Genomic DNA, 23600 nt, shown 5'->3' on the forward strand with positions numbered 1-23600 from the left:
AGCAATTTACTTGGTGTTGTAGACTGTACTCTCCAAAAATGGCTACAGCAGTATTTCCAGTTCTGTATGATCTTCTGGAACCTTGCCACTTCCAATAAAGATGTGGAGCTATTTCTCCACTCTCTGAATCTGGGTGGGCCTCTGTGACTTCGCGACAAATGAAACAGACAAATGACAGGCTAGGGCGTAAAAGCAAATCGACAGGCGTGTGCCAGAAGGAAGTCATTTGCTTTTATGACCTTTTTCTCCTTCAATTCTAACCCTTGGAGCTGGGCCATCATGTTGTGAAGAAGCCTGGGTCACATGAAGGGGTCACTTGTGGGTGTCCTGCCTGACAGTTCCAGCACCAATTTTCAGATGAGTGAACAAAACTTCAGATGACGCTGGCCCTGAGCCCTCAAGGTTTCTAGCAGAGGTCCTGGATTAGCATTTCTCAATCTCAGTACTACTGATACTCCAGGCAGGATCATTAATGCTCTGTCATGTAGGTACAGGGGTCTCCTGTGCATTGCAGGAAGTTTACCACATCCCTTGACTACACAGTTTAGATGCCACCAGCAACTTCCAAGCTGTTAACAATCCAAAATACCTCCAGACATTGCCAATGTCCCTGTAGATGGGGACGCAAAATTGTCTCTGTTGAGAATCACTGCTTTAGACACCATAGAGACAAACAATGCCCACTGTACCCTGTCTAAATTAGTGACTGAGAGAAACTGTGAACTAATAGTTGGTCATTTGATTTTTTGAGTCAGGAGCTCACTATGTTGTCTTGAACTCGTGGGCCACCATACCCAGCTTGATTATTGTTGTTTTAAGTCACAGCATTTTGGGGTAATCTATTCTGTAGCAACAGAAACTCTGGCTTTCCATCCTGTGGTGCCCAGGACCTGTCCCAGTTCTGATCCCCTTTTAGGTTGCCTGGGTGAGAGACAAAGAGATGGCTTCCCACTAATTTTTTCTTTTGCAGGGGTACTGGAGATTGAACCAAGGGGCACTCTGCCACTGAGCTATCTTCAGCCTATTTTATTTTTTATTTTGAGACAGCATTTACTAAGTTGCTTAGGTCCTTACTAAGTTGTGGAGGCTGTCCTCGAACTTGCAATCCTCTTGCCTCAGCCTCCCAAGTCACTGGGATTACAGGTGAGCAACACCATGTTTGGCTCCTTGCCACAAATTTTAATGAAAGCTTATTGTATTTATTGGTTCTTTCATTTTCAGATACATATTATGCACCAAAGTAGAGGATTTCCTGTAATTATCACAGGACATAGAACAGGACAGCATTAGGACCAGACAAGTCTGGGATGAAGTCCTGCCTGATGGTATTGAACCCGGTCACTTCACTTTGGTCTCAGCTCACATGTTACTCCTCCGAGAGGCCTCCTGCACTTGCTTAATGCAGCCCATCACACCACTCTGCTGTTCATTTTCTCTTTATAGCTGAAATGACATTAAACATTATGCAGAACGCAAGCTCCACAAACAAGTGCCACTGCCGAACTATTCATAACAATGTTATTTGTTCATTTGTTTGTTTTGGGCACCAGGGATTGCATCCAGGGGTGCTCAACAACTGGGCCATATTCCCAGTCCTTTTTAATATTTTTATTAGAAAAAGGGTCTCACTGAATTGCTTAGTGCTCGCTAAGTTGCCGAGGCTGGCCTTGAACTTGTGATCTTCCTGCCTCAGCCTCCTGAGCTGCTGGGATCACAGGCATGTGCAACTGCACCCAGTTCCATTATTATTTTTGAGCCATCTCTTAACTCCATTTCTCTGCATACCAATGTTAAGAGATACAAAAGCCACAGACAAGATACAAGGATAGACCCTAAGCAATGTGGACAGTCCAGAGACATTTTAATGGCATTCTATCCCTAGCAACAACCTTCCCCCTGTTTGCAGTCCAAACCCTTTCGTCCATGGGAAGTCAATTAAGATAACAAATCACTGGAAATAACAGAGCCCACATCATTAGATAGAGAGCTTTTCAAAACTACTGCGGTGATAGTGACCTGCAGGAGGTGATTTCTATAAAAATAACATCGTAGCTCTCAGGAAACATTAAAATGTTCTTAACCTAGCAGCACAATACATTTCTGAACCGATTTTTAAAAAATGATTATGTCAAGAATAGCCATGAAACTGGAATTAATTTAAGACCGAAGTGCTTATTTATATTTTCCCACAATTCAGAAACATTCCCTTCCTTCTCCAGGACTGAGCTTGGTGTGGTTTTCCTGTGATCTCTGCAGTAATAAATGTGCGGCCCCAGTGAGAGCAAGCAGTCAGACGAGCCAGGAGAAACCCATCCAAGTGCTCCTGTACGGCTGAGGCGGAGAATAGGTACATTTACTTCACGTGAAATAAACTCCTCCTGCTGGCTGGGGATGGGACTGTGGCACCTCTGTTGGACTGAGAAATGGCCTGAAGGCAAGAGATGGGCAGCTTGTAGATCTGGGGTTGGGCAGGGCTTAGGAGCAGTAAAAGTCTTGGGTACATACTGATCACCTGAGGCCCTGGCTGTGGACTTCCCCGTTCAGCCCTGGCCCTGCCTCAGACCATGGGAGGGTGGGTGGTTGAGGGCACCAGCAGGACAGGTTCCCCCTTCCCACCCCACAGGACATCTTGCTGGACTGCTGGGTGCAGAGTGCCAGCAAAGGCCAGTGAAAGTTTCTCCCACCGCATGCAAGGTTTCTATGAAGGCTGGGAGAGATATACGAAGCTACAGTCATGGCTGGGCCTGCTCAGGCTGACGAGGGCCCTCTATTCTCCACTCTGCAGTCGGATTGTTCGAGCTCCTACAGCTTAATGTGATCGAATTAAAATGTGACTCTACTAAAATAAACTATGAAAATATGTTAAAAGAACATGTATCAAAGCCTGTACAGACAGGTCATTTAAAAAAAACAGTGGAGTGTGGTGGCGCATGCCTGCAATCCCAATGACTGGGGAGACTGAGGCAGGAGGATCACAAATTCAAAGTTAGCATCAGCAACTTAGCGAGACCCTGTCCCAAAATAAAAAGATAAAAAGGGCTGGGGACGTGGCTCAGTGGGTGTCCATGGGTTCAATTCTCAGTATCAAAAAACAAACAAAACAATAAGGGAGTCATAACAGAATGTGTCCTGGTCAAAGGGCTACCCAATTCATTATTGGATCAGTTAGACTCTGTTAAATTAAAAAAAAAAAAAAAAAAAAAGTTAGGCTGAGGATTTTTCTCAGTGGTAGAGAGCTTGCCCAGCACATGCAAGGCATGTTCCACCAAAAAAAAAAAAAAAGAGAGAGAAAGGTTTACTGTGGTATGTTAGTATGTTATCCTGTCTAGGTTTCTGAGTACAAAGGAAAGTAATCCGTTATCAGAGACCTGTTATTTAAAAGGTTCAACTCCTACTCTGCAAAAATGTTTGGTGAAAGATACAGATTAGACGAAGCTAGTGTAGAACTATGTATGATTTCATACCATTTCCCACCCCTTTCCTTTCCAAGGCTATCAGATCTCCAGAGAATCTCTCTGGAAGCAAATGTAAGACACTGGTGACTTGATTCTGGGAGAGGAACTGGCTGGGACACAGGAGTGACACTGTCCACTTTACATCCGCTAATAATTTTTGAATTTTTTTCTACATACAGTACGTATACTACCCAATCAAAATTAAATTCTTATAATTAAGAAAAAAAAAAGCAAAGGATAGAGAATTACCAAAATTTCTTAAACAGGACCTGACGTTATTTATGATTTCAGCCTTAATTGTTCTGATTGGATGCAAATAATTTTAATAAGAAAGGAAAACATACCTCGCACACCTGCTGGCACACCTTGGTTTTTTTTTTTTTTTAATGCGGTGCCGGGGATTGAACCCAGGGCCTTGTGCTTGCAAAGCAAGTACTCTACTGACTGAGCCATCTCCCCAGCCCTGGCACACCTTGTTTTGACTCTGTACCACTGGCGACCATAAATACACAAGGGCTAGTGACTGGAAAGGTTTCTGCAGGATTGATGATAAACAACACGCGATCACAAAGTCCACGTGTCTGCCCCTTAAAACTCCTGCTCTCTCCCGGTAGTCTTTCCCATAAATTCCTAAATATTTACCTGGATGAGAAAAAAGTAGTTGTGACAGGTGCTGTGCGAGTGTCTGAAGGGCTGGGGGTCCTCCGAGGTGGTCCACGTCCAGGAGGGACACCAGACTCTGAAGACACATGAGGGCTCTGCACTGTATAGTGTTCATTCTGAAAAGGAAGAGAAACGATGCTGTCTCTTTAAAATGTATCCATCAGAGTTCAGTGTTAACTTAACCTAAGCTTCAGGGTCTGACTGGGACTATCTGCAAGTATAAGAGGGTCTGTAGGCAGGTCACAAAGAATTATAAGGTAGATTGTTAATCTGCCAATCAAAATGCTCATGCACAAAAGGGTTCTGACGTGCACCTCCTTTCCTGAGCCATACGGAACTTCTGGGTCTTGGGAGGAGTTAGCATTTTTTTCTTTTTTTAGCGTTTTTCATTTAATGTTTCAACATTTTACATAATGACCAACAATTTTGAAAATAGAAAAGTTCTTACTTTTTAATCAAAGGTTTCCAAGTAGGGTTCCTAGAACATATGTCAACTGCAACACTGTTTGGAAAGGCAGTTTTCTCAAAAACCTAGGTTTGAAAAAGGCAGTAGGGCAAAGGTCAGAAAGTAGTCATCTTCCACACGATTTCTTTTTTGTTTTTGGAGTATCTTTGATTTCTTTGAATTTTTTAATTTTATTTGTTCTAATTAGTTGTATATGACAGTAGAAGGCATTTATACATTTTGATAGATCATATATAAATAGAATGTCATCTCCCATTCTTCTGATTGTACATGTCGCAGGATCACATCGGTCACGCCGTCATACATACACAAGATAATAATGTCTGTTTCACACGAAATGTTCATAAAATGTCTACCTATAACTTCCAAGTGAAATGCTCAGGTGTGATCAAGGCCTATTTCCAGGCTTTGGTTCTGTTTTATGACCCAAATGGTACCATCACCTACAAGCTAGACCTGTGTGCTTGTTTTGCACACAGATGGAGAGCTGCCCGTGCTCGGTCACAAACCTAGATGAAAGTAGATCACCTTCTTTGGGATGAGACAGTTGGTGAGAGCGGTGTGAGTCTCATGGGAGAGGCAGAGTGGGGACAGCAGCTGCCCACCACACTCGCTGAGGGAATTCTCCATGAACGTGTCGCTCTCATCACTGCTGGAAAGCTCTTCCCACTCGTCGTCAGAGGGATCTAGGAAGAGTGCAAGCCACACGTAGTTGGGAAGCTAAAGGAAATCCCCACGGAAGCTGCCCTCAGCCCGGGGGGAAGGTCTACACTTAAACCGGGAGCAAACCTTCACTGCAGCACATGTTGACAACAACTTCCAGAGCCGTCTGCTGAGCTGTCAGCACTGCTATGGTTTCTCTCAGTTCCTTGTCAGTGGGCTTTAAAAAAAATGGGGGGGGGGGGTGCGGCAAATTATTTTGGCATGAATTTTCTTAGCTAAAGCCTGCTAGAAGATTTTTGCACTTGGAATGGAGCATATGGGGGTGGGGTAGGTAGAGGAAAAGCTATGAAGTGCACACAGTACAAACAAGCATTTTAATTCCTCTTGGCACAGTCAAGCATGCCGCTGTTAACTGGGATTCCATCTATCTGCATGGTTATTCTCTAAAGCGTTGCTTAGTGAACTGGAGAGAACAGATAGGTATTCAGGAATTTTGAACTAAATTCACCCTGAAACTTAATCTAATGTGTTAAGAAGTCAAACACACTAAGATTAAAACAAAAGTTCATTTTAGACACCAGACACTTAAACACAGCAAACCAGCTTTAAGACACTGACTTCTTGAAAGACTGCATTAATAAACACTGCTAACAAGTCCTTATATGACAAACAGAGCTTGGTTAAGGAGCACATAGGCTTGCTTCCTGGCTATTTTTGGAAGATGAAAATAAATATTCCTTTAAGATTGAAAAAAGAGGAGGACACTTTTCTCTGAAAATATATGGCATCAATTTAACTTCACCAATTAATATTTCTTAAAATGAGTATTTAAATTTATGTATTTATATGACCTAAATTCTTAAATCACCAATGGAAAAGTGAAATAGACACAAAGATATTCCAGAAGACCACATCCACTAAAAACAATGTATATTTTATGTCTAAATGTTTCCAAATTTCTTCAGTGTTGTAATCATCATCTTCATGACTGTATAACCTTCCATTAAATGGATACACTGTGATTCACTAAGCAGTTCACTAGTACCAAATATTTCAGATTACAATAGCTCCTCATATTCTCAGTTCTACCTCTGAAGATTTAACCAAATTTGTCCTTCCTTCATTCCCTCCCTCTCTCTATCTTTCTCTCTCTCTCTCTCTCTGATAGATTCTCACTATGCTACCCGGGCCCACTGATCCTCTTGCCTCAGTCTTCTAAGTAGCTGGGACTATGGGCACATGACGTTGTGCCTGCCTAACCAATTTTGGATCAAAATTATTTGGGGAAAAAACTGTACTTTACTGAACAAGTACAGACTTTTCCCTTGTCATTATTCCCTAAGCAATAGAACATAAAAATTATTTACACTGCACTGAATGGTACAAGGAATCTAGGGGATTATTTAAAGCATATGGGAGGATATGCGTAGGTTGTGTGCTATTACACCATTTTATAACAGAACTTGAGTACTGGAGGATTTTGAAATCCAAGCAGGGTCCTGAAACCGATCCCCTGTGGATGTGGATGGCCAAAAGTACTTTGATATCATGATTCCTCAGATGTACTAGGCCCAAGGGTAAAAACACATTGATAAGTGCTATCATACCGTCCCATTTTGCTTTCCAGAATGCTCCCATTCATTTAAAACCTCACTAACAACTTCTTAGTCCAAGAATTTAACTGCACTTTGAACTATATTCTTTTAAAGAAAGGGAGGGGGTCAGGCAGAGTGGCACACACCTGTAATTCCAGTTACTCAGGAGGCTGAGGCAGGAGGACTGCAAGTCTGAGGACAACCTAGGCCACTTAGTGAGACCTGTCTCAGAATAAAATTTTAAAAAAAGGTCTGGAGATGTAGCTCAGTAATAAGAGTGCTTTTCTGGCACCTGCAAGTCCCCAAATTCAACCCCTAACACCACATGCACACACATTCACTCACACACACGCACACAAAGCAGCAATTTTCTAATTTAATGGATGTAACTCATGAATTCCTACATTTGCATTCCATTTATTACTACTAACAATGCATATAAAAATCCTTCCTCTTTGCTTTGTGTGTGTGATACTCAACTAAACAAACCTTCATCAGAGTAGACTCAAGCTAAATAAACTTGTTGCTGTTCTTATGCACTTAAAATGCCTGAAGATCAGGCTTAGAAGAAAATTCGGTTCCACTTTATGTAATTGCTGCTCAGAACATTTCTCTGCTTCTTATTGTTATCAAGTTGACACAAAGAATCAATCGAGATGAAATGTTATGACATCTGAGATTTGCTTCCAAGTAACCACAGAGAAAGGAGAGAGTGAGTGGGAAACAGACAAAAGGAAACAGACTACAACAGGATACATGGTAACTGTGGGAGTGGAAAGGGGGTACCCTACTTTTGCATGTGTTAAATAAGAACAACTTAAGTTAAACTGCATTTATTTGTGGCTATGCCAATTAAATGATGTGATTAAGGGTGTTAATTTCAAAACACTCCACAGCAGAAGCCACTAGGCAGTGTGAAGGACCAAAGCGGACTCCAAATCTGTATTCCTGGCACGTGTGAGCGTGATGCTAGCACCCCACTGGCACTCCAACATTGGCTGACTACGGTCAGCATGTTAATCAACCAGGCCATTCAGGTGGGTTAAGACTTTAAAAAGCAAGGTTTGCTACAAGTAAACACTGCTATAAGCACAAAACTTTTTTTTTTTTTTTTTTTTGGTGAACTCAGGACCTTGAACATGGGAAGCATGCTCTCTAGTCTATTTAAAAAAAAAAAAAAAAAAGTACTTAAAAAATAAATGCTCACAGGTTGGGGTTGCGGCTCAGTGGTAGAGTGCTTGCCTCACATGTGTGAGGGACTGGGCTTGATTCTCAGTACCATGTATAAATAAATGAAAAAAATAAAGGTCCATCAACAACTAAAAATATGTATAAAAAAATTTTTTTTAAATGCTCTATGTAATAGTATTTACTTCCCTAAGGAGTCCCTGGGAAGCCAGGCTGGAGACGGACAGAAGCACACCAGAATGCCATCCTCCCACTCCCTGCCAGGGGCCTTCGCCAGGCTGCTTCTTATCCTGCCTTCTAAGAAAGCACTCTGTCCCCAAAGCCTTCTCAGCAGCCTCCTCCTCTGCTCTCCAGTCAGGGATGAGCTGCATGTGCCACATCTACAGAAACCACTCCATGGAAATCTAGGCCTGGTCCTGGCACCGTTCTCGGCACAGCCTCACAACCACAGATGTGTGCATCTGTCTTCTGACAGGGAGCAGAGGTCCCTGAAGACGGGAACCCTGTCTTCACCATCCATCATCACGCATTAGGAGCACAGCACATGAGCACCCGCATGAATAAAGCTCGACCCTCTGTCCTCCCGGCCATTTTCTCTCCTCCTCTGGGTAAATGTTCTCCCAAAGTCTGCTGAAGGTCTGTCCCGGCTGAAATGATTCCTGAACCCCAGACTCGCCCTCCGTGTGACATCACGCCCTCCAGTACAGGCACACCACAGTCATCCGACCTCCGCTCAGCAGGAGTGGGTAAAGGTTTAACTTGTCACTCCGCTAAGACTAAACACTTACACAAGAAAGACGGGAACGCAAGGGACAAACTGAGCAAAGCACAAATTCCTTTAATTTGAAGACAGTCTGGAAGACAACACAGAACCAAAGCGAGAGAGACAAGATTTAGGAAGACGACTTTTTTTTTTTTTTTTCTGTACTGGGGATTGAACCCAGGGGCCCCTGAACACTGAGCCACATCCCAGTCCCTTTTTACTTTTTCTTTTGAGACAGGACCTAACTAAGCTGCTTTGGGCCTCATTAGGTGCTGCAGCTAGCCTTGAACTTGCAATCCCCAGACCTCTGCCTACCAAGTAACTAGGATTATAGGTGTGCACCACTGGGCCCGGTGACAACTGAGTTATTTCTGAAGCATTCCAGAAGGATTGGTCTGTCTCACCCGAGACTTTTCTCCAATATACAGATTTCATTTTAGACAAAAGATTTTTTACCTCTTTGGGAGAGACTTCTAATGTTCTAATGAGAATCAATGGGAAAATATAATTTTTACTGAAATTCACTTTCTATAGTTCATTCTGCTATAGCATTTTTTCTATAAAGTTAAGGATACCTGTTGAAAGGAAACAGCCATATTAATCCATGTTTTGGAGCATCAATCTGACTTACTGGAAGTAAATCGGAAACGAAATTTTTCCTTCTGACTTTTCTTTTATGAGGAATTTCTTCCATTTCATCATCTTCAATCAAATCATCACCATTAACATTCTTTAATATCTCCTCGGTCTCGGCAGCAGTTTTTAATCTTTGAGTTTCAGCCTCCTTCATCCGAATAACTATTTCACCAGCATCCATTTCCAAAACTTCGGATAAGATCTTTAGTGTGGCGTTTATGATTTCTGCCTGACTCTTGGATGGAATGATGTCCTTCAGGTTCCAGATTGTGCCTGGGAAGAAGTGAGCACAGGGATGAAGGCAACTGTGAAATCTTATATAGTAAGCCCAGTGTCTGGTTCTTTGGCTGGTTCTTTAGGTTCAGGTGTCATTTCAAAATGTCTTGACCCCAGTCCCTTTGTTCAGCTGTATTAACTTCAAAGGTACCCCACAGAGGCGGCACACTTTGTCACACCCCTTCGCAATCACTTCCTGTCTTGGCACCAAGACCTTTCTCTAATACAGACCTATCAAGTTTCTTTTAAAATGAAAATGTGAGTTGCCTTGTTTTCTTTCACCTTAACCTAGGTTGCTCTGCTCGGAAGCTCTCTCTATTCCAAGAGTGGATGGAATGCACTACGATTCCAAGATCTCACACACGAACTAGAGAGCACTTTCCTGACATTTTGCTTATCAAAACAGAACAGGAGCTACCATTGAGTAGGCAGATGAATGTTTTTAAAAAGTGACTGCAGAGGAGCACGAGGCAGAAGAATTGCAAGTTGGAGGCCAGCCTCGGCAACTTAGCAAGACCCTGCCCTCAAAATAAAAATAAAAAGGGGGCCTGGGGTCGTGGCTTAGCAGTAGAGCGCTTGCCTAGCACCTGTGAAGCACTGGGTTCGATCCTTAGCACCACATATAAATAAAATAAAGGTATATATCCACCAACAAAAAAATATTTAAAAAAAATAATAATGTAATAAAATAAAAAGTGTTGGGGATGTAGTTAATTTCCAGAACTGGGGGAAAAAAATTAAAAACCCACAACAAAACCTCTCAAGATAAAATGACATCTGCAAACCCAAAGGGCAAGAGGAAGCACATACAAAGTTGTATGAAATATATTCATACCACACAGACCATCAGTCAGTTCTTATTTTTGTATTCCAAGATACTGGGATGAAAAGGGCTGGGGAGGAAGAACTCATGAAAAAATAAGTGACTGTGTCTTGGATATCTAGAGTCAATCTCTGAACTCATAGGTTCATAAGTAAGAGGAGGTCCTGACCACAGCATGTCTCTATCAGACAACAACAGTTTGTTACAATTGAAACACATCTATTCTAAAAGACTTCATAACTATGGGCAACTACCTGAGTTAAGGGTCTCCACTTAAACTTATAATTTCAGGACAGACATAAGAACAGAAAACCCTGATGTGGTGAAATGAAGGACAGACTGAACTTTGGTTCCCACCTCTATTTATTAAAAGTTACCAGAAAAGCACACTGTCTCATTTGGCTAAAGGTTACCTGCTACCAAAGTCTTTAATAGAGCGTATTCCATGGAACTGACAGGACAGAGCATTGCCGATTCCAGCACCTGCAACCCTGCAGCACTGAAAGATTTTAGGAGCTCTGGGTTATCTTCAGTCACTGTCTGCAAGCAGTGTGCTAGAAGACAAAAATCCAATACTTAAAAACAAGTGAATTATGGTCAGGATTAATTTAAGCCAGTATAACTCATCAAAAAGGTGCATCTTGAAATACTGAGACATACTTTTATTAAATAAAATTTAAAATGCTCTTAAATGTGGCAAATGTTTCTAATGATTTAACATCAATTTATGTACTTATCATGGCCCAGTAGCAGACAGTTATGGACCAAAGGCCAATCTATGGACCAAACTCTTGTAGCTCTGCAGCTGAGAACAAGCCCTAAATTTTGGGAAACTCTGGCTTCCTTTCAATTCATCATGACCTTAAAAGCTAAGGTGATTTCTAGTGAAATGATAGTTCTTTAGGGGAAAAAGTCATTTTTCATAAAAATATGAGCAAATTAAGAGATGGGTAAAACATTAATTGATGTATATTTCATTTAGCACTTCTTCCCTTGTGTTAAAACAACAATGGATTACAACTTGCATATTACAGAAAATTAACTGAAAATATAGTAATTGGGATTGCGTGAAAGGTTTGACAAAAGTACTCGCTGAAGCACAAGAGGTGGCAAGCTCAAATTTCCTTTCTTTGAGATATTTTATTCCCTATAAATAAATTTTTCCCACATCTAAGAATTCCCAAGTAATTGTGCCCATTCAAAGTAATCAAAACAGTTACTATGACTGTGATCTGATTTGGTTCTCAAAATACATTTGCATAAAAATCCACATATTATATACATACTATTACATCCAAATGTGTTTTTCTTGTCATTATGAGATCAATTATGTTCACTTTAGCAAAAAGGCAAGGTAAGCCATGACTGCTACCATAATACAAGTTCAAAAGAAGCTATATTAACATACAGGATGGGATCTTGTAAGTTCACCTTATTATATGTAAGCCTTGTTTAACTTTCAAAACAAAAGTAAGGACATTTTTTTGAACAATCATGAACCTAGGTAAATACAAAAAGAAAACACTATAATAAAATACAAAGTAACTTTACTCCAACCCATTCAAAAAAACTCACTAGGAAAAGAATTAAACAAACAAGCAAAAACTCTACAAGAGTAAAGATACATAAATAGCTTTTCTTTCAAAAACTATAAATTAATTTTCCTAAAATTCTCTTATAATAAAAACCATCCTGAGATTAAGTTATAGATTTCCCAAAAAAAGTTTTAACTGTTTTTGAAATCCTCGTTTACTTATAAAACTACCTCTGCAAGATTCCATTTTGAGAAATTGATCTCTAAAATTTTTCCAGCAGTATTTATTATACTCTTTCCCTCCTCTTCTTTTTTCTTAGAGTGAGGCATGGTGATGCATGCCTATAATCCAGTGATTTAGGAGGCTGAGATAGGAGGATTGAAAGTTCAAGGTTAACCTCAACAATTTAGCAATGACCTAAGCAAAAAAGTGAGACCCTGGCATAAAAACTAAAAAGGGCTGGGATGTAGCTCAGTGGTAAAGCACCTCTGGGTTCAATTTCCAGTATTAAAAAAAAAAGGTACCCATTAGAGCCAGGAGAAGCAGAGGCAAGGGGAATCCGTTCCTTGCCAGGAGAAAAGCAGAGTTCAATAAAAGGACAGCTAAACACCTGCAAAGCTCTTCATCAGCTCTCTCTCAGCTCTCACCCAGAATTCTGAATAGCTGCCCAACCTCTGGTTTCAGCCTCCTTCCCCTGCTGGGCCAAGGGTCCCTGCTGGCTCTAGTTCAACACAGAGAAGGTGGGGGAACTGAGGCAGTTGAAGTTGCTGGATAAGCTCACTCACTTCTTTTCCTCGGTCTCTCAAAAAAAGTGCTGGTTATCAATTTTCTGCCTGGAGTGTGAGACAGTGCTCCATACATTTAACTAAGTTTAGGTACCAATTAACTTTGGATCAAAGGCCTGGAAGTTGTGGGTTACCGTTTTTCATAACTGGAGATAAAACTTCAAAATTTAATAAAGGCTTCTAAGCAATAACAGTCACAAACCACATATAGTCAAATAATTACCTTCCTTCCTTTCAGAGCAAAAGGCAGAATTATGAGTAAGTAAAGGATTAATGACAGATTTTAAAAGATTCAGAGGATTCCTCTGCTACACATTTATATACAATGAGACAAAAATTGCTCCTATAGAATAAGCATGCTATGTCTGAATACAAATTTTTGAATAAAGCTACACACATACTTAATAAATCATCACCTTTTCTTCACTTACCTACTGAAATAGCCAGGTCAACATTGGTGGAAAACCTACTTAAATACTTTAATACAATCTCCAAACACCCTTCTTTGTTGAATATAGATACTGCTCTACTACTGCATTCACTAAATTGAAGGGGGAAAAAAAAGTTTTACTATTCACATTTTAACATTATGAAATCAACCACAGAAACCCACACACAGAAAAACAGAACCAAGGAGCTGGAGTCAAAATCCACCACTTTGATAGATGGAAGTAACAAATACCCATTAATATTTACTGCCCATGAGAACTAGCCATCTAGTTTTTTTCCATCAAGATGGGACCTTTTAGTCAATCTCTTGACCATGGCAGTTTCCTTATAGAAGTTTAGACTGGAGGAGCTCTTAGAAATCATTTAATTCAACTCTCCATTTTACAGATGAGAAAACCCAGGGTCTAAAAGGTAAAGAGATCTATCTGAAGATAGTGGCGGAGGCAGGCCCAGTACCTAGGTTCCCTGGGTCCAGCCTGCTATTCTTTCCACTCCAGCACAATAAAAAGAAGTTTGAGTAAGGACAAAAGGCTTCTTTTCACATAGAAAACCCAGATTTAAGAGAAATTTATATTTTATCCATTTCTTGTAAAATTATAATTTCATCAAATGCAATATGCAATCTGCAAGAGATAATTACTCTAATAAATAATTACATTTGAAATTATACTTCCTTTTAATAAAAGAATCAGAGAGCTATCGATCTCACTAATGAACATACATACTAAATACAGGGTAAACAGAGTTGATTATAATAATCTTACCCATTTCCTCCATACGTACCACATACACACATGACACACTGATAGAGCCAACAGAGCTGACTGCATTATTACATTAAATCTGTTCTCCAAGGAAAAACATGTTCTGTCTGTCTCTCTTATTTACCTCCCTCCCTCTAATTATTGTGGCACTGAAGTCAAGTGAGGAAAACAAGGCATACGTGAATAAAGATAATGTGAAATATAATCTGTGAAACAAAAATATTAACAGCTATGTTAATTTGAATGTAATTATTTTTGAGAGTAATTATCTCTATTGCAAAATGATAAAGACAGGGCTCATAGGTGTTCGAGAAAGAGAAATCACTTTGGAGATATATTCAGGTTCTTTTCTAAGAAATTCTTAAAAAACATTTCCATGTCAATGATTGACAGGGGTTGGAGGTATACCTCCTGGGTACTGTGCACGCTTAGCATGCTCAAGGTCCTGGGCTCAGTTCCCAGCATCAATCAATCATTAAGCTATCTGATGCACAGAAAAAGAACCTCCATCAAGTTTGTTCAAATGCCATTTTTTCACATCTGATCACCCAGTATTTCTGTTGGGGTGCACTTGACAGTTTACAATGAAATCACAGGCCAAGCTCAGATTGCTATGTAGTTAGCTTTTCAGGATCCGACTTAATGTCGTATTCTAAGAAACATCCATGTCTTTCTGAAAATAAGGAACTATGGTAGAAACCTGCTATGTTTGTGGACATAAAAAAGTGGAGAAAAAAGTAAATCAGGTTATGTTTCTAGCCATTTCCATTCCTAGCTGCAGGTCCACTCAATAAAATCACAAAATGGAAAGTGGCCTTCTTCCTACTGGGGTCAAGGGACTCTTCTTGGGTATATACTTCACACTCAAATGACCACTGCCAGGGAAGAGGAGTCAAGCACCAAAGTTGTGGCCCTCCTCTCATTCCTGACACCAAAGCAGGTAGGCACTGGGGTGACACTTTCAGACATGAGCTGACGGAGAGGAGGAATATCGGGTGCTAATGGTGATGATTCCTCTTATTTTAGTCAGTAGCAGCAACTGGAGGGAAGAGGTATAAAATGAAAAATGGTGCATTGAAGCTATGAGGAAAAGGAGGGCAGGAGGGTTATCTCAGGTCAACCGATACTGCCTCCTACCAAGCACCAACATCCTGGATTTACTGGCCGATCCAGGGGAGCATAGGGTCCTGTAGTTTAACAGAACGAGCAGCAGCCGAGCAGCCTTGTAGCAGGAGGCCACACTTGAAAAGCATCTTACCATATATTCCACAGTACGTTCACAGCCTCATTGGCTATGTTCTCAATAGCACTGCTCCTCTGATCTTTTTTCTCCTGTGGAGACATCTCATTTGAATCCAGTCCAGCACTACACTGCAACCAAATATCATGATTAGCACCCTGGTTCAAAAGAATAATTAAACAAAAAAGCTAATGATAGTGAAGAAACACAAAAATGAAATATCAGAAATTACAGTGGTTAACAAGCCTATCGAATTTTCAGAAATACTACCCTTCCCATAAACTTGCATCCCTTTGGCAAGAAATACAGATAAGAGGTTCTTAAATTATTACACAAACTGGGTAAACAAAGCATTTCACATTTTAAAATGCAAGTACAAACCAAGATAAAGTATTTTAGCTAATGTGAAAAAACAGTAAGAAAGACAAAGAATTGTTAAGAGCTAACATCTACAGAGCACCTCCTGACACACCATTCTAAGCACTTGACGTATTTAGTCCTTTAATCCCAGTGAACCCACAGGTGGCTGAACCATCATGCCTGATCTCATCAGATGACTAGGAAATGCGGCCTGGGAGGCTGCTGAAGGTTCAGCCTCGCATGCGGTGAAGCCACCTGCAGTGCAGGCCTTACTGTCCCCAGAGCCGGCACTCTTCACCACTCTGCAAGGACTGCCCCTCTGGAACCACAGTTTATGACAAGAGCGTCTCAATCTAGGTCTTCTTTATCACTCAAATATTTGGGTCAGATAATCATTATTGTGAAAGGACTGCCCCCTGTGTTGAAGGAGGGTCAGCAACATCCCTTACCCCCAAACTGTGACAATCAGAAATGTCTCCAGAAATTGCCAAATGTCCCCTTTGAAGCAAAATCACCCCCAGTTGAGAATCACTGATCTAACAGAAATAGCACTGATGCCCGGCATCAAAACTGGATATCTTTTAAGTAGCCTTAAATGAAAGTCACCAGTCAATAGAGAATAGTGGGCTGGGGGTGTAGCTCAGTGGTAGAGCACTTGTCTAGTAGGCACAAGGCTCTGGGTGAGTGAGAGAGCGTGTGAGCATGTGGGTGCTCAAGAGTGGACACTCCTTAACCACCAAACTATATCATGTGGTAAGAATGGTGTGACATTAGGCATAAGAATTCAACATGATCTTCACAAATTCATAAGGTCTATGTCCTGGTTGTCATCTATGAGGAAAATAATACCTGCCTGTTATGGTTTGGAATTAGGTGTGTCCCCAAAACTTCTGTGTTAATTCGGGAATATTCAGAGGTTAAATGACTGGATTATGAAAGCTATATGCTAATCAGTCCATACTAACTTGAATGGACTGAGCAGTCACTATAGGCATGATGTTCTGGCCCAGAACAACAAAGTCAGCTGACCCTGGACTGAATCTCTAAACCAAGAGCCAAAATCAACTTTTCTTCCTCTAAGTTGTTCTTGTCAGGTACTTTGGTCACAACAACAAAAAGCTGACTAATATACTATTGCAGGCTGGGGGTATAGTTCACTAGCAGGGTACTTGCCTAGCATGCACTGGCCCTGGGTTTGATACCCAGCACTGTAAGAAAAAATAAAAATCCTATCTCATAGGAATTGCTGCAAGGATTAAATTAAATATGCATAATATAAAAACAATACCTGGTGCATAAATAAGCAATCAACAAATAGTAATTATTTTCATTGTATGAAATTTAAAGTCTAAAGAATGGTGTCTGCATAGTTTCTTTCTTTCTTTCTTTTTTTTTTTTTTTTTGGTATCGGGGATTGAACTCAGGGGCCCTTGCCCACTGAACCACATCCCCAGCCCTATTTTATATTTTATTTAAAGACAGGGTCTCACTGAGTTGCTTAGCGCCTCACCTTTGCTGAGGCTGGCTTTGAACTTTCGATCCTCCTGCCTCAGCCTCCCAAGCCACTGGGATTACAGGCATGTGCCACCGTGCCTGGCTCAAGTCTGCATAGTTTTAGGAAGGTCAATTCCAACTATCATATAAATATAAGGAAGTGGGGTCAAAATAAGAGAGATTGGGATCAATGACGAGAGTGGCTCAGTGTTGCCAGGAAAATGTAATTTCTGTAGGATGTTTTAAGGCAAGACAAAGAACACCAAAGTACTAAAAAACAAAGTAAAACAAAACAAAAAGTTCATCTAAGTGTGCCTTCAGAAAGCTACGTTTGGAAGCTGCCATTTGGGTACCTTAAGAACTGCATACCTCTTTTAGCAGTGCCACCAGAGGAGTCATGACGTCCTTAGTTACCATGTCATCACAAACTTCAAAGCCTCCACAAGCACTGAGATTTCTACATAAGAAGTTTAAGACATATTTTACTTTCAGATCACAAGTTACACAATACTATTAAGCTCTCAAACTTATTTCTATCTTTAATTATACCTATGTTTTGTCAAAGGAAATCTTTATTATTTCTGTCATATGCTGAAAAACCAGTCCATAGATTTCTACCTGTTCTGGTCCTTATTCCATTACATGTAAACTAAGGACTTTGCTATTTCATGATTTAGCAGAGGTAGCACACACATGCTTGGCTAAAGGAAAGGGAGAGGGAGAAGACTTTTCCTATTTAATGTGACTATATCACGTCTTGTACGAAGGGACCACTTCTTGGAATCAAGACTGCGAGAGTGGCTGGGGGTGTGGCTTAATGGCAGAATATTTACTTGTCATATGTGATGCTCTGGGTTCCATCCCCAGCACTACCAAAAGTAGACCACAAGGACAGCAAGAGCAGGTGAGGCTACTGGGAAAGACATAGTCTGAAGTAGCCCTGACTAATTTTAATTGAGAAAACACTGTCTGCCTTCTGAATGCACAGCTCTGTATTAGCTCTAAAAACATGGAGACAAGTCAAAAGATGCCCCCAAAATCTTCCACGTGCTCCCAGTTTGTATTAGGGGGAATGGTAGGGCTTTCCACACGCCACTTTCTCCCCAGACGTAGAAGGATGTTCAAGCATCCTCTATCAAGTGGTCCATTCCCATTCATCCCACAATCTCACCTCAAACATCATTGGCTCAGGATCTTCTTCCCTGAACTACTAGTTATATCTTCTCAAAGCATCTTCTGTACTTACTATTGGCTGGAATTACATACGTAATGTAATGGTTTGGCTAATGCTTGTCTCCCTCAACAGACATTAAGATTCATTAAGGACAGAAATTAATGTCTGTCTTCCTCATTATCCCATGCCCAGACCCTAGCCAGTGCCTGGCACATAGGCATGTGATACAAAATTACTATGTCAGTGATGGAAACATAAATAATACACACACAAGGAGAGGAGAGGGAAGAGCAACAAATAATTACTTCTCCTCTTGCCCCCTCTATAGTCCATTCTCTACACAGTCACCAAAGGTAAATCAGACCATGTCACTCCCCTGCTTAGAGTTAAGTCCTTCAGTCCACAATTTCCAACACCTTATTCATCTCTCCCGCCCCAGCTCCTACAATTCCCCACTCCTACTCTACTCAGCCCCACTAACCTTGCTGCTCTTTAACCACATCAGTCAAGCCGTGTGCTGCCTCACTTTGCTGTTGCTGTTCCTTCCATGGGGAATATTCTTTCCCCTATTTTCTCATGCCTAGCTCTCTCATTCTTCAGGTCTCAGTTCACAAATGTCATCTAGAAAGCACCCAACTTAAACTTCCCACCCCCAAATCATCGCTCTCTTGTTTTTGCAGAGCACTTCTATCCAATATTATCTGTTTATGGTTTTGCTAGTTTTCTCTCCCCATGAACATAGCTTCTGCAAAGATAGGATCTTGGCTGTCATGCTGACGTCCTGCCTGCACTTAGACCAATTCCTAGCACAGACTGGAAGAGATCATCCAACCGAGGGATTCTATGGGGGGTGGGGGGGCGGGTTTCAAGGAGAGGGGGAAATGTGCACCAGGTTTGAAGGCAAGGAGCCTGGACAGGTGACTGCAGCAGGTGAAGCAGCCAACGGACAGATGTAATGCGGAGGTCCTGGGGTCCTCCGAAGTCTGGAGCCTGGGATCACATTCCCATATTTCCTGCCACTGTGAGACCTGGGGCAAGTTTTTCGCTCTCCCAAGCTCCCTGAGGATGAATCGAGGAGAGTGCGTGCCAGGCATACAGAAAACGCTGGCTGACCGCAGCGACAGCCCAGGCTCAGAGGACAGTAGCGGTGGGCACCACCCCGGACCCTCTACCGGCTCACCTCAGCGCACCGGCCGCTGTCTCCCTGACAGCCAGGCTGGGGTCCAGCAGCAGCGGCCCGAGTCGGCGCACAGCATCGCGGCGAGCTAGATCCGGGAGCACCGGCTGCTGCTGCACCAGCCGGGCCAGCCCCGCGCAGGCGCACTCGCGAACCTCGGCGGTCGGGTGCTGGAGCTGCGGGACAGGAGCAAGGTGTCATGGGGTGCAGTGCGCACGCGCGCCCGGAGCTCTGCGCCGAAGCTCGATGCCCAGTACCCACACCCCGGGTCTGGCTGTGCTTTCGCCTCACCTTTTCCAGCAGCTCTGCCGCCGGTCCGTCGTCATTTTCCTCTCCAGTCCCGTTCTCTGCTGCTGCCGCCTCGGCCTGACAGTTGCCGGTAGGGGAAAACTGAGGTCGCTTGAAGCGTTTCGTCCGGCTCTTTCCCATGGCGACGCAGGCTGTGGGGACAGACCGAGAACGGGAGGCCACAGCAGGCTATGGGGGCTGCCGAGCTCGTGATAAGGCCTCGTCGCTGAGGGGGACTCGTGTGTCTGCTTAGCTGGGCCGGGTGACGGTCCGAGCACACATGGAGACGGAGTGCGCATGCGTGCATCGCGTTGGCGGCGAGGAGGGGGCTGGCACGGGGATTGCGCAGGCGTGAAAGAGAGCGTGGGCCGGGTCAGCCCTGGCAGGAGGCGGAGTCCTGTGCATTTGCCGGAGAATTTTAACACGGTCCCCGCCTCCATCCAATAAATGCATAGCTTTTAAGTCAGCTCTGTCTGGAAGAGAAAAGTTCCATCTCGCGTAATCCTGTCCTCTAGGAGTTGACTGTCTACCAAAGGAAATAAACGTTAATTTCTATAACATATTTCAGAAAATAATTCTAGAGGTGCAGTTCCCATACAGAAACTCAGGTCTATCAAAGATCCACTTTAGATGTAAGGAAACTTTGGAGCTACCAAAATAAATGTTGGTAGGTGTTTTCCCCTTAGCTCTCTCTCTTACCTACAGGTTCTCCTGCACCTCTCTAGTTCAAACTACTGTTTTCAGTTATCTTGACCACAAGGGGTATTGGTCTCTCCTCTTCCACCCTGCCCATCCGCCATCCACACAGTAACTTTTGTGACATTTTAATAAAAATATCCTTCCACCTTTTTTGTTATTTTCACTCCTTTGCTTAAAATCTTTCAACGGCTTCCCTTTCTCTTACGACAATGATCAAAATCTTAGCTGAGCTGCAGGTTCTCACCCCTCCTGCTTCATCTCCATTTCTGTACCTACTCTGTAGGGCTTCTCTACCGGTCTTCAGGACTTTGCGCAATCCCCAGCCCCACCCCACGAACTAGGGAACACAGGGTCACTTCTTCACAGGCATCTCTGATTTTGTAGTCAGGAACAGGTCTCTCTTCAGACAGTTTATACCTTGTCCCTTTGCTACAAAGCACAGGTCAAGATTACAGTTATGATATACAGTTTCTTTGTGTAGTTATCAGTTTAACAGTTACGAATACTAGCTTAACACCAACCTTCTCTAAGGACAAGATGGACAGTGCCACTCATCACTGTATTTCCAACAGTAGCTCAGGGCCTGGCACAAAATTGGCATACAATTTCTTTAATGAATGGAGACTACATAAATCAGGAGAGTGTAAGGCAATCTAATTTAGATGGAGTGAAATGATAAGAATTTTGATGAGATAAAACCAGATTCCCTTGGGGTTGGAGTTGGTTTTAGGGACGGGGGCAGGAATGGAGGAAGGAAGGACTGTATAGATGGAGGGGAAGGGTGGGAGGGGAGGGGGGGAAGGGAAAAAAAGGCAGAATGAATCAAACAACATTACCCTATGTAAATTTATGATTACACAAATGGTATGCCTTTACGCCATGTACAGACAGAGAAACAACATGTATCCCATTTGTTTACAATAAAAAAAAAAAAAAAAAAAAAAAAAAACAGATTCCTCCTATTTCTCTGTGGGGATAAGCAAGAAAAAAATGGTTCAGAAACTTTAACTGGCCCCTGGTATCGTGGTGCACCCGGGTAATCAAAGCTACTTGGAAGGCTGAGGCAGGAGGATGGCAAGTTCAAAGCCAGCTTAGTGAGACCCTGTATTAAAATAAAAACTAAAAAGGGCTATGATGTAGCTCAGTAGTAGAGCGCTCTTGACCTGGTTCAATCCTCAGTATTGGGGGAAAACTAAATACTCTCCTAGACTTCTGTTTCTCTCCCTTCACATGTTTGTGATGTAACCTTAGAATATCCTCTGAACATTTCCTAAAAACTTCTGACAGTCCCTTTTGTGGCTGTACTATCCAGGGGGCCATAGCACCCTGCTACATCAGGCCAAGGCCTCACCTCCAGCCTGGGGAGCCTCCTCAGTCTTCCCAAAACACATTTGGACCATTCTCTTCCTAAGCTTGGGGAACTGGGGAGCTCCCTCTGACACTGATCATTCCCACTTTCCTAGTATACAATCTCACATCTGTTTACAGTTGGAAGGACTTAAGGTGGGAGGGAAGGTAGATACAAACAAAAAGGATGTCGGTGCCAGGCCCAGGCCTGTCGTCCTCACCTTCCCTGCGGTTCCACTTTCTGAGATTACGGGTATACATCATCATGTCCAGCCTTAAAGGAGATTTAAAAAGAAAAATCTTATTATTGACCTGTGAATTTTCTGGGTTTTCTAGAATGAGCAGATGGTATTTATATAATTTTTAAAACCATGAAATAGATTTTTAAAGAAAATATAATGCTTGCCTCCTCTACACATTCTCCTGCCTTTCCTATTACCCACATCTCACCCATGATCAGTCAGCTTGTGGTGCTCACAAGACTCTGCTATAAAATGTAGGGCTCCTCCCATGATTTCTGGGTCTAGAATAAGCATTTGGTACTTTTTTGTTAATGTCAATGTCATTAAATCAGATATGGTCGGGTATCGTCTTCAAATTAGCTATACCACAAGAGTTCCACATGATAAAACAATCTTACATTTGTAGAGTTATAAAATTCTACCCCCAATTTTTTTTTTTTTTTTTTTTTTTGAGACAGTGTCTTTGCTACATTGCCCAGGTTGGCCTTGAACTTGCCATCTTCGTATCTCAGACTTCCGAGTTGCTGGGATTACAGGTGTGCACCAAAGTTTATTTTCTTTGCTTCTGGGGGACAGCATTTCCTTCCTATTTGCAGATTTTTATTGCCCCTGCTCAATCCTAATAAACCCACTCAGTTGAGGTAGTCCTAGCTCTTCAATGAAGAACTGGAACCTTCCCATCTTGTTTTATATCAAGACTTGATATACCAGCCTTGGTCAGCTAAGGAAGATTACTATATTTCAGTATTTGCTTTACTTATTTTTACTGTTCAATGGGCTAATAGTGCTTTAGGTTTTTGTTTTGTTTTTGGTGCTAGGGATTGAACCCAGGACCTCCTGCACACTAAGCGTGAGCTCTTCTCCTGAGCTGCACTCCCATCCCTTCATTTCAATTTTTTATAAATAACTGTAAGAAATTATATGCTTCTGTTTTTGCATAACCTCCTATGACAGATCAATACCAAGTTCTATCAAATTTTCAATTAAAAACAAAGGTAAGAACAGCTTGTTCTCTGCATCTCAAATAGTATAAAACTTTATGAATTGACTACCTATGAAATCTGTATCAAATGTGTTAAAACTAGCAAAGTTAAGTAACTTCTAAAGGATCAATTGCTGATGTCACATTACACTTGCTAAAGAAATACATAACCTCTCTATAAAAATTTCATACTTAAATTGCTGCTTTACTCATTTAACCAATAACAGAAGTGACAAAAATACACCAGTTGTTGATGTAACCTTTCAAGTCTTTATTTTATACCAACGAGTTAAATTTTTCTTCAAACAGAGTACTAATATTTTAAGTTGTTTTTTTAAAAAGCTGATATCTAGTGGTCATTACTTGAAATGAGTCAGGTCAATTTTTTTTTTTTTTTTTTTTGTAAAATCTTCATGTCTTAACCTGTTTTTCTGACTGTTTGACCCAAAATGGACACTGTAAAAAAGAATACCTAGGATGGTCAAGTTGCATCTGCTTGGTGGGATTTATTCCTAATTGGAATTGCCCCAAATCC

At 41.8% G+C, this 23600-nt stretch overlaps 1 protein-coding gene across 2 annotated transcripts in view; it reads right to left on the reverse strand.

Moving 5' to 3' along the window:
* Positions 1-20091, reverse strand: part of Heatr3 (HEAT repeat containing 3) — a 32494-nt gene extending 12403 nt beyond the window's left edge. Inside the window, exons 1-11 of one of the 2 annotated variants that reach the window (XM_047529098.1) lie at positions 19799-20090; positions 19511-19683; positions 17526-17613; positions 15321-15433; positions 13280-13389; positions 10942-11082; positions 9425-9702; positions 5374-5464; positions 5113-5270; positions 4567-4649; positions 4098-4234 (exon numbers count right to left, since the gene is read on the reverse strand). In XM_047529098.1, coding sequence (XP_047385054.1) covers positions 4098-4234; positions 4567-4649; positions 5113-5270; positions 5374-5464; positions 9425-9702; positions 10942-11082; positions 13280-13389; positions 15321-15433; positions 17526-17613; positions 19511-19683; positions 19799-19936 — 1510 coding nt within the window. In that variant the 5' untranslated portion in view covers positions 19937-20090. Of the gene's footprint in view, positions 1-4097; positions 4235-4566; positions 4650-5112; positions 5271-5373; positions 5465-9424; positions 9703-10941; positions 11083-13279; positions 13390-15320; positions 15434-17525; positions 17614-19510; positions 19684-19798 lie in introns of both variants that reach the window. The other variant, XM_047529100.1, reaches the window with a different exon arrangement.
* Between the last annotated feature and the right edge of the window lie 3509 nt (positions 20092-23600).

Source organism: Sciurus carolinensis, chromosome 16 (genome assembly GCF_902686445.1).
Source record: "Sciurus carolinensis chromosome 16, mSciCar1.2, whole genome shotgun sequence".
Classification (NCBI taxonomy): Eukaryota; Metazoa; Chordata; class Mammalia; order Rodentia; family Sciuridae; genus Sciurus; species Sciurus carolinensis.